The 15,832-nt window shown below is 44.7% G+C and overlaps 2 protein-coding genes across 8 annotated transcripts in view; one reads left to right on the top strand and one right to left on the bottom strand.

The window, feature by feature from the left end:
* Positions 1-12,444, top strand: part of gse1b (Gse1 coiled-coil protein b) — a 108,633-nt gene extending 96,189 nt beyond the window's left edge. For 5 of the 7 annotated variants that reach the window (XM_063881421.1, XM_063881422.1, XM_063881426.1 and 2 more), the window contains exons 4-17: positions 1,008-1,174; positions 1,421-1,621; positions 2,556-2,615; positions 3,052-3,219; positions 3,353-3,717; positions 4,084-4,414; positions 5,841-6,478; positions 6,587-6,699; positions 6,787-7,054; positions 8,111-8,224; positions 8,313-8,687; positions 9,119-9,457; positions 9,741-9,844; positions 9,977-12,444. In XM_063881421.1, coding sequence (XP_063737491.1) covers positions 1,008-1,174; positions 1,421-1,621; positions 2,556-2,615; positions 3,052-3,219; positions 3,353-3,717; positions 4,084-4,414; positions 5,841-6,478; positions 6,587-6,699; positions 6,787-7,054; positions 8,111-8,224; positions 8,313-8,687; positions 9,119-9,457; positions 9,741-9,844; positions 9,977-10,117 — 3,384 coding nt within the window. In that variant the 3' untranslated portion in view covers positions 10,118-12,444. The remainder of the gene's footprint in view (positions 1-1,007; positions 1,175-1,420; positions 1,622-2,555; positions 2,616-3,051; positions 3,220-3,352; positions 3,718-4,083; positions 4,415-5,840; positions 6,479-6,586; positions 6,700-6,786; positions 7,055-8,110; positions 8,225-8,312; positions 8,688-9,118; positions 9,458-9,740; positions 9,845-9,976) is intronic. The other 2 variants (XM_063881425.1, XM_063881424.1) reach the window with 2 other exon arrangements.
* Positions 12,064-15,241, bottom strand: gins2 (GINS complex subunit 2). The gene is made up of 5 exons (XM_063881427.1): positions 14,945-15,241; positions 14,525-14,639; positions 13,817-13,916; positions 13,559-13,685; positions 12,064-12,984 (listed from the first exon to the last, which is right to left on the bottom strand). The coding sequence occupies exons 1-5, from the start codon at positions 15,032-15,034 to the stop codon at positions 12,856-12,858; spliced, it is 561 nt and encodes a 186-aa protein (XP_063737497.1). The 5' UTR covers positions 15,035-15,241; the 3' UTR covers positions 12,064-12,855.
* Between the last annotated feature and the right edge of the window lie 591 nt (positions 15,242-15,832).

Genomic DNA, 15,832 nt, shown 5'->3' on the forward strand with positions numbered 1-15,832 from the left:
TTTGTTCCGTTTTTCCTAGTAGTGCCCTTCAACTTGATTTTGCGATTTTTGGGAGATGAGAACTCGCAGAAATCTTCCGTGTCTTTAAATCCCTCCATGAACAATTTCCTTGTACAACTTACAAGGGTTGTACGTCTCTCTGTTACGCGATCACATTTGCAGGCTGAGGGAAACCAAAGCTTCAGAAAATGCACTCCCACAGCAGGATGTCTTTGTAGCTCTGAAATGATGGTGTGTGTGTGTGTGTGTGTGTGTGTGTGTGTGTGTGTGTGTGTGTGTGTGTGTGTGTGTGTGTGTGTGTGTGTGTGTGTGTGTGTGTGTGTGTGTGTGTGTGTGTGTGTGTGTGTGTGTGTGTGTGTGTGTGTGTGTGTGTGTGTGTGTGTGTGTGTGTGTGTGTGTGTGTTGGGATTGGATAAGTGAGACCAGGCTTGCTGCCAAAGGGAGAGAGGGAGGTGAAAGAGTTAGAGAACCAGAGGCAGAGGGATGGTGCTTTTGGACTTTGTTGTCTGCCTTGTAGGTGCTAGTGTTTAAGTTATGTGCGCACATTAACACACACACACACACACACACACTTTGCCAAGATCAAAGTCTGCTTTTGTATGTCTACCATTACCTAATCGTCATTAATCACAAGTAGGACATCTCGTGTTTACAATTAGAGAAAAAACAGCTCAGATGTTTTCCCCATTTTTATCATGGATTCCCATCAGAGAAATGTCTATCCGACTATTTTTATAGGGAATAGGTTTGTGTGGGAAAGTGAATAAAGGTGCCTGAGGTAGGAAGAGGGAGTGAGGGAGGCTGCTGCATCATACACAGGCCTATTCTTTCCCCCGTCTCCCCTCTCACAGGATGGGCTCCATTGGCATTGAAAACTGTGACGGTCACAGGTCTCCACAAACAATGACTGAGACTCTCTCTCTCTCTCTCTCTCTCTGTCTCTGTCTCTGTCTCTCTCTGTCTCTCTCTCTCTCTCTCTCTCTCTCGCTCTCTTCATCTCTTTCCAGGCTGACTCGGGGCCTCGTGGGGCCAGCAGGGAACGTCTGGGTGCAGAGGGGAACCACCCACAGGAAAAGGGTGGCCCCTCAGTCCCTGCCCACCTCCTGGGAAACCCCTATGCCTTTGGTCTCACCCCCGGAGCGGTCATGCAGGATTCACGTTTCCAGCCCCTCAAGTGAGTCACACATTGCTCTCTAGATTTAGGAGTTTACAAGGTTTCCATTAAAAATTGAGTTTCCCTTTGCATTGTGATAAGTGCACGATCAATTATTCATGGACATATTAAACTCACTAAAATAAGCAGCAGCAACATATTACAAACATTAGTTTTGTGGCGTTGATGCCATGTGTGTACAACAGCAGACACAAACTAACCATCACTTTTTCTGTTTTGTGCCCCAACCCCGTCTCCTAACTTCAGTCTGCCCAGACAGATGCCTAACGCAGTGCCCCCCGGTCATGTACCAGAAGAGTACCTCCGTGGTTTCCGGCCCTATGCCACGACTGAGGACGCCCTCCGCATGCCCTCTTTGCCCTTGGGCCTGGACCCCGCGACTGCAGCCGCCGCAGCTGCCTACTACCACCCCAGCTACCTGCCCCACCCCTCTTTCACGCCATACAGGTAAGCCTGTCCACTCGTTTGTTGTGTTGACTATGCACCTATTTCATTTGAGAGCAAAATGTGCAAACCAGTGCATATGAAGGAGCTAAGTATTAGTAAAGCTTACACTCAGCAGTAAATGCATCTGTGTAAAGCTGACCTTGAATACATCTTCCCAGAGGTAAAATATTGTTGTTTTAATGTGTATGTTTATTTTACTGCATAAGAGATATCAGAGATGTGACTTTCACAGATGGCAGTACAAATAAAAAAAAAGAAATCTGGTTCAAGGTAAACAAATACAAGTAATGCATACACATTTAACCAAACACTCCGTTATATCATGGACAGGAAGGAAAACAAGTATCACTTTATCATATCGGATGCCCTGAGGACTTTACTCAGGTTTTGTATTATATCATCATCTGCAAATCTGCTGCCAAGAGGCCTTTGTTTGATAATATCCTGGTCTGCAGTCTTGTCATTTATATCCTCCAAGGCTCTTTAATAATGTTGTATTGATTGGTAAATTACAGTGCAATTCTTCACCTAACAGTGAGGTAATATACCTATTTGACAGATTTCATGGGTAACTAATACTTTTTGCAGTATAAGACAAACAAAACTCTGTATTGAATTATTAATGAAGCAGTTGTATTTATTTCTAAGCTTCGTAAACCAAGGCAGTAAATAGCAAGACCCATTTCCCTAGTCTTAACCCGAGCTTGGTTATGCGTATGAATAAAATATGAACAGCCATAAGAGCGCCAGTGCTGGTTTTGCCACTTAATGCAATATATCTGAAGCTTTTTCATGCATGCTTTTGTGGGAAATTACCATAAATGATTCCTTGAACTGTTTATACATCTCAGATAAGATGTTTCCTGCTCACAACTGTACAAAAACAAAAAAGGAAATTAGTTTTGTTTCAGGTTCTTTGCTTATTGATTTATAGAGTTCTTTTTCGGAGTGACAACCCAGTGATCATACACAGAAAACACCAGCAGCAGAAAATGTATGTGAAATGTTTGTTTAAAAACACATGGATTTGAAATGTTTCCTACGTATGATCATGTATGCTGAGTGTGTGCTTAGAAGGACCCTGTTTGCTCTTGGCAATCTCACAGGCTGCGTGCCCCTGGTCTGTCAGCCCAGTGAGATCAGAGCACTGCAGCACCCATCACACACTGCGCTGTAATGGATTTAATGAGGGGATGAGCAGTGGCTGTCACATACATACACACAAACGCACTGTGGTGTACCAACACACAGCAAAGTCTCTCGCTGGCTGCCGTGTGGTGATTGAGGTTAGCTGACAGACGCTGCCGCTTTTCTTCAAAGATGGAAGGCCCTGTGATGTTTTCTTTGGGAGAAGCGCAGAGGTTAATGATAGTGAATGCCGCACTGTCACACAAAGAGACTGACTTCTTCTCTTCCTCTTTTTTTCCCAGGATGGATGACCCATTCTGTCTCTCTGCTTTGAGGTCACCTTTCTATCAGCTGCCAGGAGGGGGAGCTCTCCCTCCCATGCATCCCTCTGCAGTTCACATGCACCTTCAAGGAGTGCGTTACCCTGGAGACTTCACACACCCATCTCTGTCGGCACTGCAGTCTGAGAGGTAAAGCCCCCTGAATCCGCAGACATGAACAATCAGTAGTGCTCACAGGAAGTGGATCTCAGCAGTGGGCAGTAATTTATGTCATCATGTAACTGACTCCTTCTCTCTACTTCTGTCCCCTTTTGTTTTTTAGGCTTCAGCTGGAGGATGAGCTACGGCAGAGAGAGAGGGAGCGGGAGCGGGAACGAGAACGCGAGAAAGAGAGAGAGCGCGAGGCGGAGCGAGAGAAAGAACGGGAGAGAGAGCGAGAAAGAGAGAGAGAGCGGGAAAAGGAGCTGGAGAGGGAGAGAGAACGGGAGAGAGAAAGAGAGCGGGAGAGAGAAAGGGAGAGGGAGAGAGAAAGAGAGAAGGAACTGGAGAGGCAGAAGGAGAGAGCGATGAGGGAGAAGGAGCTGCAGGCCTCCAAGGCCATGGAGAGCCACTACCTGGCCGAGCTCCACGCCATGAGGGGGCAGGAGGACCGAACCAAGCCCGAGAGACTCACCCCTAACCGGGCTGGTACGTGTCAGTCTTCCCACTGTAGCTCCCTTAAGCTACACTCAATGTGATCATAAACACTGAGATAGAGCTTGGTCTTTGAATGAACTAGTGCATTAAAACACTTTTTACGTGCAACCCTTAATGATAATGAGTTTATTTTTCAATTCTTAGCTTAACAAGTCTGTGGTTCTGTTCTCTTTTTTTTTTTTTTACTATGGTAGAACTTTTGCAAAGACAAAACAAGCAACTTCCCCTTCACAATTACCATGCCGTTTCTGTCATTTGTTATTCTAAAGTACTGCTAAAATAGTTGTCAAATTAAAGTTCTCATTTATTGCAGCCGTAATATAAAAATGTTCACACTGTCCTTTCTCACTACCGCAGATAAAACCAAAGAGCCCGCCCCTCCAGGTCCCAAACCTGTCCCGCCAGGACTCCACCCTTCAATGGTCCAATCACATCATCCCATCCCAGGTCTGATCTCAGGCCACGGCCTCTTCATGGGGGCCGGCGCTGTGGGCACGGCGCTCACAGCATCAATGTTAGCTCAGAGAGCCAATGAGGAGGAGAGGTGGCTGGCACGGCAACGTAAGCTGCGGCAAGAGAAGGAGGACCGTCAGTACCAAGTGTCTGAATTCCGCCAGCAGGTTCTGGAACAGCACCTGGACTTAGGACGGCCTGGAGATGCACAAGATCACAGGACAGAACCACACAGGTGAGACAACCATCCCATGGCTTTTAAACCACAATTTTCAAGCCTAGCAGTAGTTATTTACAAAATACTTGACGATTGCAGATTGTTTTGCCCTCGTTATCAGGAACTCATGCATGCGTTCAGTGCCAGCACTATTTTTGGGGTGTTTGTCTGTGCTAGCCTTGAAGGGACATTTGTGTCTGCGTTCTGAAGCCTCAGAAGCTGGCAGGCTTCAGAAGTTTGTTTTCATGCAGGACTGGAAGAAAGTAAGACCCTGTTAGAAACATCATGTCTCCTGTCACTGCTTCCTTCCAGGTCTGACGTGTAGGTAAACAGGATTCTGTGTTGAGGTGTTCATGTAGGGAGTAGAGCGGGATCCTGATGATGAAGAAGATCTCCTAATGCTGTTTCATGTATAATGGGCTGCGGTTTCAGACAGGCAGCGAGTGGGACAGCTAAGATACACAAAGGCTAATTCTCAGCTAATCCTCTCAACCTTGCACAGCGTAAGCCCCCAGCTTACCCTCCTTTGTTACTGGGCCTGTGTTTGGGCTGCTGTGTGCGATCTAGAAGTGAGGCTGTGGCTAATGCTGTACTGGTAGCACAGGAGAGATACACACGTCCGGTATCAGTAACCCTACTGTATAATTGCAGAATCACAGCTCACAGGCTGCAGATTGCAGATAACATACATTCACACACACTCACACACACACACACACACACACACACACACACACACACACACACACACACACACACACACACACACACACACACACACACACACACACAAATGCAAACACAAACAGGGAGGCAGAGATAATTTGCCTGGTCATGCACAGTGCGTTCTTGCCAGGCTTGATTTGGAAAGACACTCAGGACAGTGTCCATCTGCTTTTTCTTTCTTTCTCGCAGTTACCATTTCTTCTCCACCATCCATACCTTTATTCCTTTTCAAGTATCTCGTCCCAAGCATCTCCCTTCACATATATATTTTTCTCTTGGTCGTACCATTGACTATTCCTTTTCTAAAAGCCCATGGTTCTCCTCACTCTCCACATTGATTATTCTCTTCTCTGCCTGACTCTCTATCAGGAGATTTTTTTTCCCCTGGCCGCTTCCTTAGCATTTCGCTCTCTGAACTTGCTCCCCTCCTCCGTGTGTGTGCGTGCGTTCCACACTACAATGACCTAACAGATCAAAAAGAGGCCTGAACATTGTGTGCTTTGGCCACATCCTCTCTCTGCTCTGGGCTACTCTGTCTGAGCTTGATAACTCTGCTTTGCACAGGCACACCACCCCACCGACATGCTAAGAGGCATGAAGGGAGATCAGCAGGGCGATTTATGACGATGCTGTGTCTCTGCATCGCGTATGTGTTTGGTATACGGGCATAGTGCAGTATTTCTAACGGACCCTACCCTTTTCTTTTGTATCTCTACAGATCCATACCAAATCACCATGAACCAGGAAGCCGGGACCTCCACCCTCACTTAGGCGCTCCTCCCCCCCTCATTTCCCCCAAACCTCCCCAGCCACCACGCGAGCACCACCCTCCCACCACCTTGTGGAACCCTGCATCTCTTATAGACACCGCCTCAGAGTCCAGACGTCACCACGAGCCCTCAGGGATGGGACACTACGAGCTCAGTCGGCTGCCCCCCGGGCACTCAAAATATGAGGATGGAGCACGAAGGAGAGAAGGGGGAGTGATGGAGAAGTACCCCCCTCTGAGAGGCCCTCCGGGCCTGCCGGAACCCAGCACATTTCTTGCTGATCTGGAGAAATCAACCCAGTCCTTTTTCAGCCAGCAGAGGGCGTCCCTGTCCCTGACCAGCCAGTATGAAATGGAGGGCGGGATGAAGAGCAACGCTGGACTGAAGAGCCTCCAGGGACACCCGGGGCACAGTAGGCATGGACAAGGGCTAGGAATGGTACCCGGCTCAGGCATGGGACAGGTAGCCAATCTGGGGACGGGCCTGGAAACAATGCTGATCTATGACGAATACCTCCAGCAGCACCGGAGGCCTGTCAGCAAGTTAGACCTGGAGGAGAAGAGGAGAAGGGAGGCCAGGGAGAAAGGTACCACCATGCTGTTGCACTACCTACCATTTGCACTCTTACATGCTTTAGAAAGCTACATTTTATTTTTAAGTCTGTTGTCAGAAGTGACTTCTTTGCTTGCTGCAGGTTACTACTATGAGCTGGACGACTCGTATGATGAGAGTGATGAGGAGGAGGTGAGAGCCCATCTCAGGAGAGTAGCAGAGCAGCCGCCGCTCAAACTGGAGGAATCCACAGAGGTATGACAACTGCCAACTCATCAATTCCTGTTATTTTCACTCATGAGAAAACAATGCATTAAGATGTTCTTTTGCCTCTCTGCACAGAAATTAGACTTCTTGGGAGTGTTCGGCCTGACCACAGTGGGCCGGCGCGACGAGCTGGTGCAGCAGAAGAGAAGGAAAAGGAGGAGGAGGCTCAGGGAGCGCAGCCCATCACCTTCTTGCTCACAACCCAAACGCACTCCTCCTCCTGCGCCCCAACTCAGCACACGCTTCACCCCGGAGGAAATGGACCGAGCACCAGAGCTGGAGGACAAGAAGCGATTCCTCACCACGTTCAGTCTGTCCCACGTCACTGGACAGCAGAGGAGAGGTGAGGGAATTGTGATTGTAAAACACAGAATATGCTTATAATACTCCCATCTCACACTTTTTTATTTAATCAAGTTTTAAGCTGCTCCATAAAAACCTGGGTGAATTCAGTGGGTGATTCTGTGAAACAGTTACCCTTAATATGTGTCTTTAGTGTTGCTTACTAACCGTTTTGCTTAATTATGTTTCAAGAACTATGTTAATTAGTGAAAGCCTTAACTGTGCGTAAAATGCCTCCTAGCTATTCTTAATTAAATAAACCGTTGCTTGGGTATTGTTTAAGTTAAGAATGTGTGTGCCCAGGAAACTGAATCGCTGGATTCAATGTTAGAATTTCAAAATAAATTAAAGGAAATTATAGGAAAAAATGTTTACCTGAGCATTATTGCAGGGGACAGGAGAGCTAGTTAGAAACCTCTACACTACATTACAGAAACGACCCATCGTCCCCTACATCCTACACAAACATCCCCATCCGTTACTGATATCATGTCTCTCCTCTTTGACTTCTTATTCCAGCAGTTAAGAGGAAGACTGATAGCTTGTTCATTTACTTTTTCAAAGTAGTCTTCATACTCGGCCGGCTCTACAGCTTGCTGACACTTCACTTCAGCTGAGCTCGGCCTGCTTTGCATGCGCTGCGTTCTCATGAATCCTGCATGTTGACTTGGGCCTTGAAGGAAATAATAAAGGGGTCAAACAATGATCATGTCAACCTCCAACCCCCGGTGTTATATGCAGCAGATTGGAAACCGTGTATGCATAATGTAAGGCTTTACATTGCACTAGTTAGAAAGGTGTCAAGGTTCTGTTGGTAGACACTTGCAGTTAAACACACACAAACACACACATAGTGGCAAGGAATTTGGAGTGGCAGCAGTGGGCTTAAAGTCTAATCCTTTTGATTCTCAGTTTGCAGCCTACAGATGGCAGTGCACAGCCTCCCATGCTGTTAGGCCACACTCACCCTCCTTTAACACTCACCCTGGGAGAAATGGGTCCTTATGACAAATATATATACAGACATGACTTACTAACTAATTCCTCTGTCTCATAGATAATGAAAGGGTGGTGGAGCTCCTTCAGGCCATTAAAGAAAAGAGTGTAACCTTGGATACCATTAGACATGCCCCTCACCCGCTGTGTAAGAGCCCTCCACCACAGATTTCTGGTGAGATATGTTGGTAATTGCGATGCTCCATCTGTAGTGATGTGGATCTCGACCTCATCATGACTAACACATGTTCAAATGATTGCAGATCCTGCATTCGCCCAGCCTCCCTCTGAAACGGAAGGCCAACACAGTGTCAGACCACAGAGCCCCTCCTCGTATTGCCCAGCGTCCCCCAATGGTCACCCAAAACCCCTTGGGGAGACATTAAGACCAAAGGAACCCCCTTCTCCAGCTGTCTACCCTGACAAGGCCCGGGGGCCCAGTGAGGGACCGGTCTCTAAGAGGAGCTCCAGCCTGCTGAACAGCTTGCGGCCCCCACTCCCCCTGCAGGCTAAAGAGGGCCCTCACAGCGTCAACGGGCGCACTAAACCCTGGGACAGCTTCACCCCGGAGGAATTTGCCCAGCAGTTCCACGAATCTGTGCTTCAGTCCACTCAGAAGGCTCTGCAGAAACATAAAGGTAAGGGGTCTCTGCGGGAGGGGGCGGGCGTTACTAGCAGGACAGGCAACTTTTCATTAATAAGACTGAGGTACTGGATGTTACAGGTCTGCCAGAAAGCTTTTATTCAGTCAATTAATAATTTACATGCTGCTGTGACAGTCTTATTCAAATGGAGCTGAAATGGTTGGTTTATTAACCAAAAATAAAGACAACTATTGAATTGTTATTTTATTGTCACAATTCATCCCTTTTTTGTTTTTGTGGGCTTCTGTGATAGTAAGCTGTCATTTTGGGTTTGGACTGGCGATATTTTATACACCAAACTATTAAAACATTCATTTATAAAAATCATATGCACAAAAAGAATAATCTAACTCCCTAGACGAGTCCTTTCAACCACTGTTGCAGTTAATAAATGACACAATCTCCCTTCTCATCTTGTGCTGTAGGTGGAGCCGCGGGGATGTCGGAGTCGTCCCACCTGCAGGAGTCCTCGGTCCACTACAACATTCCGGAGCTTCAGAGCGCTCCTGGACGGCCGCCGCAGCCGCACTCACAATCCCACTCAAATGCACATCCATTTCCCCATCCGCTCTCACACGCTCACCCTCAGCCCAACGGGCAGCACTTCTCTGTGGGCCTGCACCGGGAGGCCTCGGGGACGAGGGAGGACCTGTCGGCTCCAGAGGAGTCTGAGGAGGACCAGGAGGAGGAGGAAGAGGAGGCTCCTGCTTCCAAGTGGCAGGGGATTGAGTCGATATTCGAAGCTTATCAGGAATATGTTGAAGGTAAGCAGTGATTAAACTAATGCTGCTTTCAGCCTCATCACTGTTGTTTGTATGGCTCGTCTATTATATGATGGATACATAACCCCACTGAAAAAGCCATCAATATCTCATTGCATGTTTCATAGTTTAGTGTTTGTTAGCAGTCAGGTTTTTTTTAATATAATTGTTGTAGTGGTCTCTTGTCACTAGAGGGCAGTATTCATCCTTCCTCTGCAGTCTCTACATTTTAGATTTGGCTCTTTCTCTAACCCCTGCTTGTCTCTCGTTCTCTGTGGTTCTCTAGAGCAAAGTTTGGAGCGACACGTGTTGCAGAGCCAGTGCCGAAGACTAGAAGCTCAGAACTACAACCTCAGTCTGACCGCTGAGCAGCTATCTCATAACATGGGGGTAAGCAGCATGCACAGACTTCTCAGAATGCCTGGTAACACACTTTGCAAACTGAAATCCCATCCTCCTTGTTTGGATCTTTAAACTTAAATATATTTAATATCGTCCGTCTCTGTCTCCCTGGTCTTGTAGGAGCTGATGTCCCAGAGACAGAAGCTGGCAATGGAAAGGGAGAAGCTACAAGCTGAGCTAGAGCACTTCAGGAAGTGTTTGACGCTGCCACAGACACACTGGCCGAGAGGCGGCCATTACAAGGGCTACCCTCCCAGGTGACCCCGACCCGCCGCTCTGATGGCCCCCAGCCATCCCCCTTCAGACTGACACCCAGAGTTTATTTTTCATGGCCTGATCCAGATGGTTCCAAGGAGGAGAATAAGACTGGCTGGATAAGATGAATGAGTGAATTGAGTGAATGAATGAATGAATGCACAGCAGACAGGACCATACAGTGAAGGACGGCAGTCTTTGGATTGTGGCCAGCCAGGGACTGTGCCACTACCGTGTGCCAATGTAGCAAACCCAGAGAGCATGGGCCAGGAGCACCTGAAGATCAACCCATAATGCACCTGCTTGTCACACACTCTTCAGTCCCCTGCTGCTCTATTGTTCAGTCCCTGCATCCCTCGCCGCCACAGCTACACAGACAATCCTGCCAATAAGGGGGCAGCTGCCCCAGGAGGGGTGTCGTCGAGAGACTTGAACGCTCCAAAAGCTTAAGTCGGGACTGATTTTATCACAGTGGCCACATGAGCTTTTGAACTGGAAATGCACTTAAGAATAAAAGCTGAAGAACTACCTGGTGGTACTGTGTTACAAAGAACTGTTGGAATTAGGGAAGAACTTAGAAAATGCACATTTTTTGGAAAGAATTAAGGAAATGTTTATTTCGAAATAGAAAATTTGAGAATAAGAATTCTAAAAGGTGCTTCAGCCTTGTATTGTATATAATATGAAGACTTAAAAGAATTTTGTATGTTTTTATTACTTTAATCATTGTTCTTTTAAAGAAAAAAGCCTGCCATTTTTATATGTTTATGCTTTTTTGGGTTGGAAAAGAAAGCCTTGCTTTTAGTGTTTGTACTGCTGCTGGCCAGAACAGCTCATTTTGAGACATGTAACAGAGTGAGAGAACAGGATATACTCCTCTGACTCTCTCCTGACCCAACCACAACCGCCCCCTCTGGCGTCAGAGCCCAGCAAAGCTTCCTCAGAGGTCCTGAGAAATGGCAGCCACCTTCTCTCCTCTCCCTTCACAGCAACATGTGTCATTCTGTTTGTACGCCCATCATCCACTCCTCTGCTCAGCGTCACTGCTGCTGGCAGGACTAGTTAGCTTATGATGTTCTCCTACAGGAACCAGGTAAAACCCACAGCGAGTTTCTTTTTTTTTACTTTGGTCACTCGACATACTTGATTTTGTAAAGACATGAAGAGTCTCGTAAGCAGCCAGCTGATGAAACTGGTTATTATTGCTTTATCCTACCGTTGGACCTTTCACTCCACTCTATGACATTATATTGCATTAGACTCCACCAATACGACGGTTTGCATAATGTTTGCCTTACAAGCCCTCATCAGCAGCCATGAGTACATGGTGCCAACATATTAAAAACTGAAGCATTTTGGATTCTTAATTTTAATTTGCAATAAGGTAGCCAAACAACATTCCTCTTCCTCTGCTGATAACCTTTGACCCCATTCATCTTCTTTCTGCACTCCCTCCTTTTAAGGACTCCCCCTATCCAAAGTTGCCAACACGTTTTGAAATAAAAGCCTTGAAATCACACTAGATTAAAACTTTATTACAAATAAAATCTAAAGGTTTAATTTACCTGTCCCCATGTACAACCTACCCCATATTCATCCCCGGATTCAGCCAAAAGAGGTGCATTGATCATTGTTTTGAATTAAAACGCTGCACAAGCTATTGTGGTGGGAAAGTTGGTGTTCAGAAGGGGGGAATTCGATACTTCAAAGCAAATCTTAATTTTAAAATGTGCAAAATATCTAATTTATAAAGACAAAAGCACAGCCACCCCTACATACAGCATATTAAATACAAGTGCCTCAAGAATTTTGGGAGCATGTGAATGAGTTGCAGTCCACATGATGTTAATTCAACACCACTGATCAGGGACTTTACATTGAAGTGTCTACTGTACGTCTCACACCTTTCAAATATGTGCATGCCAAGAACAAACACAGAATCTAAACGCATCTCCGAGAACCCATTTAATAATGACAACTTTTATAAATGAGGCCCCATGCCATTTGATAGGATCAGGTGGAAACAGAATGTAGTCTGTCATTTTTACAGAGCAGAAGCGGCACGCTGAGGTGAGCTGCGAACGACCTGGGAGGAAGGAGCAGTACCACGAGCCTCCCCCAGCCTCCCCGTCTCCAGCCCACGCACGCCCATGGAATAGCCCCATTACTCAGTGGAGGATGTCTAGATGCTGTGAAACTCTGTTTTTAAAATGTACTTGTTTGAATTCATTGTAATGTAATATATTCTTTGTTGAATGTAGTAATTAGGTATTTATGAATATATGGCTGTGATTTCAGACAAAAAAGAAATAAAATATTTCAAAAATGTTAAATATCAACCTTTGTGTGTTTGTGGGTGCCGTTGTGTGGGTAGGTTCATGAGGATTTTAGATTATTAAATATTTGTTCATTCACCGTTATTGGCAAACATTTAAAGTTCTGCTAACGTAGTGCTTTAAACATTTGACATTAAACCAATGGACATGTACCTTGTCAATGGTTTTAGACAGTCTAGTCTTAAAGACATCCATTTCGGTTTTCAGAAATCATTATTATATTGCTCTAGATTTAAGCATTTTGATACAGCAGCAGCATTCATAAAGTTGTCTCAAAGATATTTCCACAAAAAAAAAGTCTGTAATAAAGCCAACACAGACCTTTTCAAATGTCTCTTTAAGTGCAATCGAAGACTTGAGATCATGGGACAAGATGGGAACCCGTGCAGCAGGCTTTGATTTTGGGGTTTAAAAGTCTGTGAACTGTCCCTTACTGGACCCGGGCTGCTGATTGGAGCGAAGTTTGTACATGCAGTTGAGAGAGTCGAGCAGGAACGCTCGTATGGTGTTGATCTCCATCAGGGTCAGGTTGTCCAGCTATAGAGGGGAGGAACCAGAGTTACAAAGGAGAGATGCTTATTATTATTAATAATAATACATTTCATTTGTATAGCACACTTTAAAAACAACATCATCTCAAGGTGCTTAGTTTTAAACAAGTCTAAATAACATGATTCCATTCAGCTGCGAACACTTGAGCTCATATTTGCTGGATTTTAATATGACACAGGAAGCAGAAGTGCCAAAAGATGTGGGGTTAAAAGGATAATCCTAAAACACTGACTGTTAATCCTGTTATTACAGCACTCCAAGGTTCACATTCCCTGATGAATGTTCAAAAGCTTTTCATCACTTAAAGATGCCTTTTAGAGCACAAAAATAATTCAAAATTCTTGAATTTGAACACCTCCTACAGTGGCCATTCAAATGACATTGTACATGTAGCCATGTTACAATGTTATGTTTCTTTTTGTTAATTACTCTGTCGAACATATAAAGAACTTTCTGTCAAACGTTTTTATCAATCGTTTGATTTTTTTTTTGCTTTACTATATAATCTTTAAAGGTTCGTGTAAACTGAAGGCTCAGCGTGGGATTCTTCATGATTTACCTTGGCATGCGCTTCCAGCTGACTGATGAAGCTGTCGGCGGAGAGGCGGAGTTTGGCAATACGTGTGTCCCAGATGTCTTTGACCAGCGTGCGGATCTCATCTGCTTTAGGGATGTTGTCAGACGCACTACAGAGACATATTAACCGTCATGTAAGAAATGTAGTACCACAAACAGACAATAAGGGAGCATGTTAAGCATAGTTTGAATACCATAAGCATCCAGGATTATGGGGATTATTCACATTTAAAAGACTCACTAGTTCAGAAGCAGTTTGGTCAGCTCCATGTAGTACGGACTGGGAACAGGAGTGAAGGTGTCTTCCTTCCTCTCAAGATCTCGCATCTCTTCCAGTTTATCTGCATAATATCAGGAAAGACAAAAACAGTAATTGAATGTGTCGCAATGTCAGAATGTCAATACCTCTCACATGTGCCAGTCATAGAAGACCTAATTCCAGTATTTTCAGCAACTGAATGATATAGGAAAGATTAGGAAAACTGAAATTTGGAGCTGTACTTTACTTTGCTTGAGTTAAGGAATTGATCCTTCGAAAAAATTACATCCTTTGCAGCCATATCAGATTATATTTATTCTTTGGACTTTCCTTGTAGTCAAAAAAAAAAAAAGATACACCCACGAGCCACGCTGTTGCAATGATTAACATGTCTGCCTTATGATCCACACTTTAAAAAGGTGTTCAAATTATGCAAAAGACAGATAAACTGTATTTCCATATGATGGACTGATGCATCATTGATTAACATGGAGCCTTGGATTTCAATGTTACCATAGATAAGAAGTTGTTACAGATTGGTGCATTATATGATCCTATCTCTGTAAAACAGAAATGGATTCATTTGGAAGTTAACTGCAACTTTTCATGTTTTTATTTTTTATTTTAAAGTATTCAGTTAGCCCAGCAATTCAGAAATATAAACAGATAGGTATGCATTGTATATCTTACCGACATCCATCCACGCAGGAGGAACAATTCTACATTTCTGTCTTTGTTTCAAGTTTAGAGCCAGCCAGACGGGAACATCGACAGGCAGTCCGGGGTTGAAAGGACCCAGATCCCCCTGAGGACAGCAACAGGAAAAAAAACTGACTCCCATTTGTATGATCATATAAACAGTAGCGTTGCATTGATTACAGCTTGCGGTACTGCTTCACATGAGGACGAAGCGACCCGGTCTGAATCCCCATTGTGTGACAAATCAACAACAGACTGAAAGGTTTGGCACATGCTAACCTTAACTATTGAGACAATGTAGGTAACGGTATGCACTATATCAGTATCTGGCTAAAGTCAAACTATTTAACCCAAGACAAAACAGTAGTAACCTTGAAAACAACGTCTTGACAAAGTTATTCACTTACTTACCCCGATCAAATAGATCTTGTCTAAACTGAAATTTGGTATGATCTTCACCGTCTCCTTCTCAGCGAGGAATTCTACCTCCGAGGCATCCATAGCTGTCAATTTAGCAAGATTATTTTATTACCAAAAGCTTCCAGCCTCACATCTACTCCTCTTGTTTTCCCGCGCTGCAGCCTGTCTAAAAGGAACAAGACATACGTAGGATGAGACAGCTACGTCACTACCGAGGACGTCGATTGGCGAAGTGAGCACGCGGTACCGTTATGTGCACTTTAACCACTTTTATGTATTGTTATGTAATGTCCCAATATTGCCGTATCATAATGTCAAGAGAAGTGTATTTTAAAGGACTGTTTGTTGGTGCATTAGACCCGGCTGGAAGTGACGACACTTACTACTCCTTTAGTTTTTGCTTTGTCTGGGCCGGAAGGAAATAGCTGGTCATGTGACAGCCGCAGTTACAGGTAACCGCCAGTAGGGGGCCATGTTTACACTGATTTCACTTTAGAAAAGGTACATAAATCTTAATCAAAACCGATTTGAAGTACACATTTAACATAGATAGACCTCTCATTATGAAGAGTGCTCCAATTTGGAATGTAAAAGTATTAGTCACTTATTTATTACTATTATTATATCGTAAGTGCCTGTTTAAATACCATACTGCAAATATACCTCTTCATAAAAGTCCTGCTTAAAAGTACTATCAGTAGGCTTAAACCTTGGTAAAGTGTATGAAGTCAAATACTTACTGCAGAAAAGTAGTTAATGTCAGTGGTTTACTGTTATAAAAAACGTTTTGGGATTAATATTATCCACAATACAATGCTGTAATATTGTGTGGTTTATTTTATAGCCGTTGATGTTTAGGGTAGTGCTTATGTTAAATAC

This window comes from Eleginops maclovinus, chromosome 4, assembly GCF_036324505.1.
Source record: "Eleginops maclovinus isolate JMC-PN-2008 ecotype Puerto Natales chromosome 4, JC_Emac_rtc_rv5, whole genome shotgun sequence".
Classification (NCBI taxonomy): Eukaryota; Metazoa; Chordata; class Actinopteri; order Perciformes; family Eleginopidae; genus Eleginops; species Eleginops maclovinus.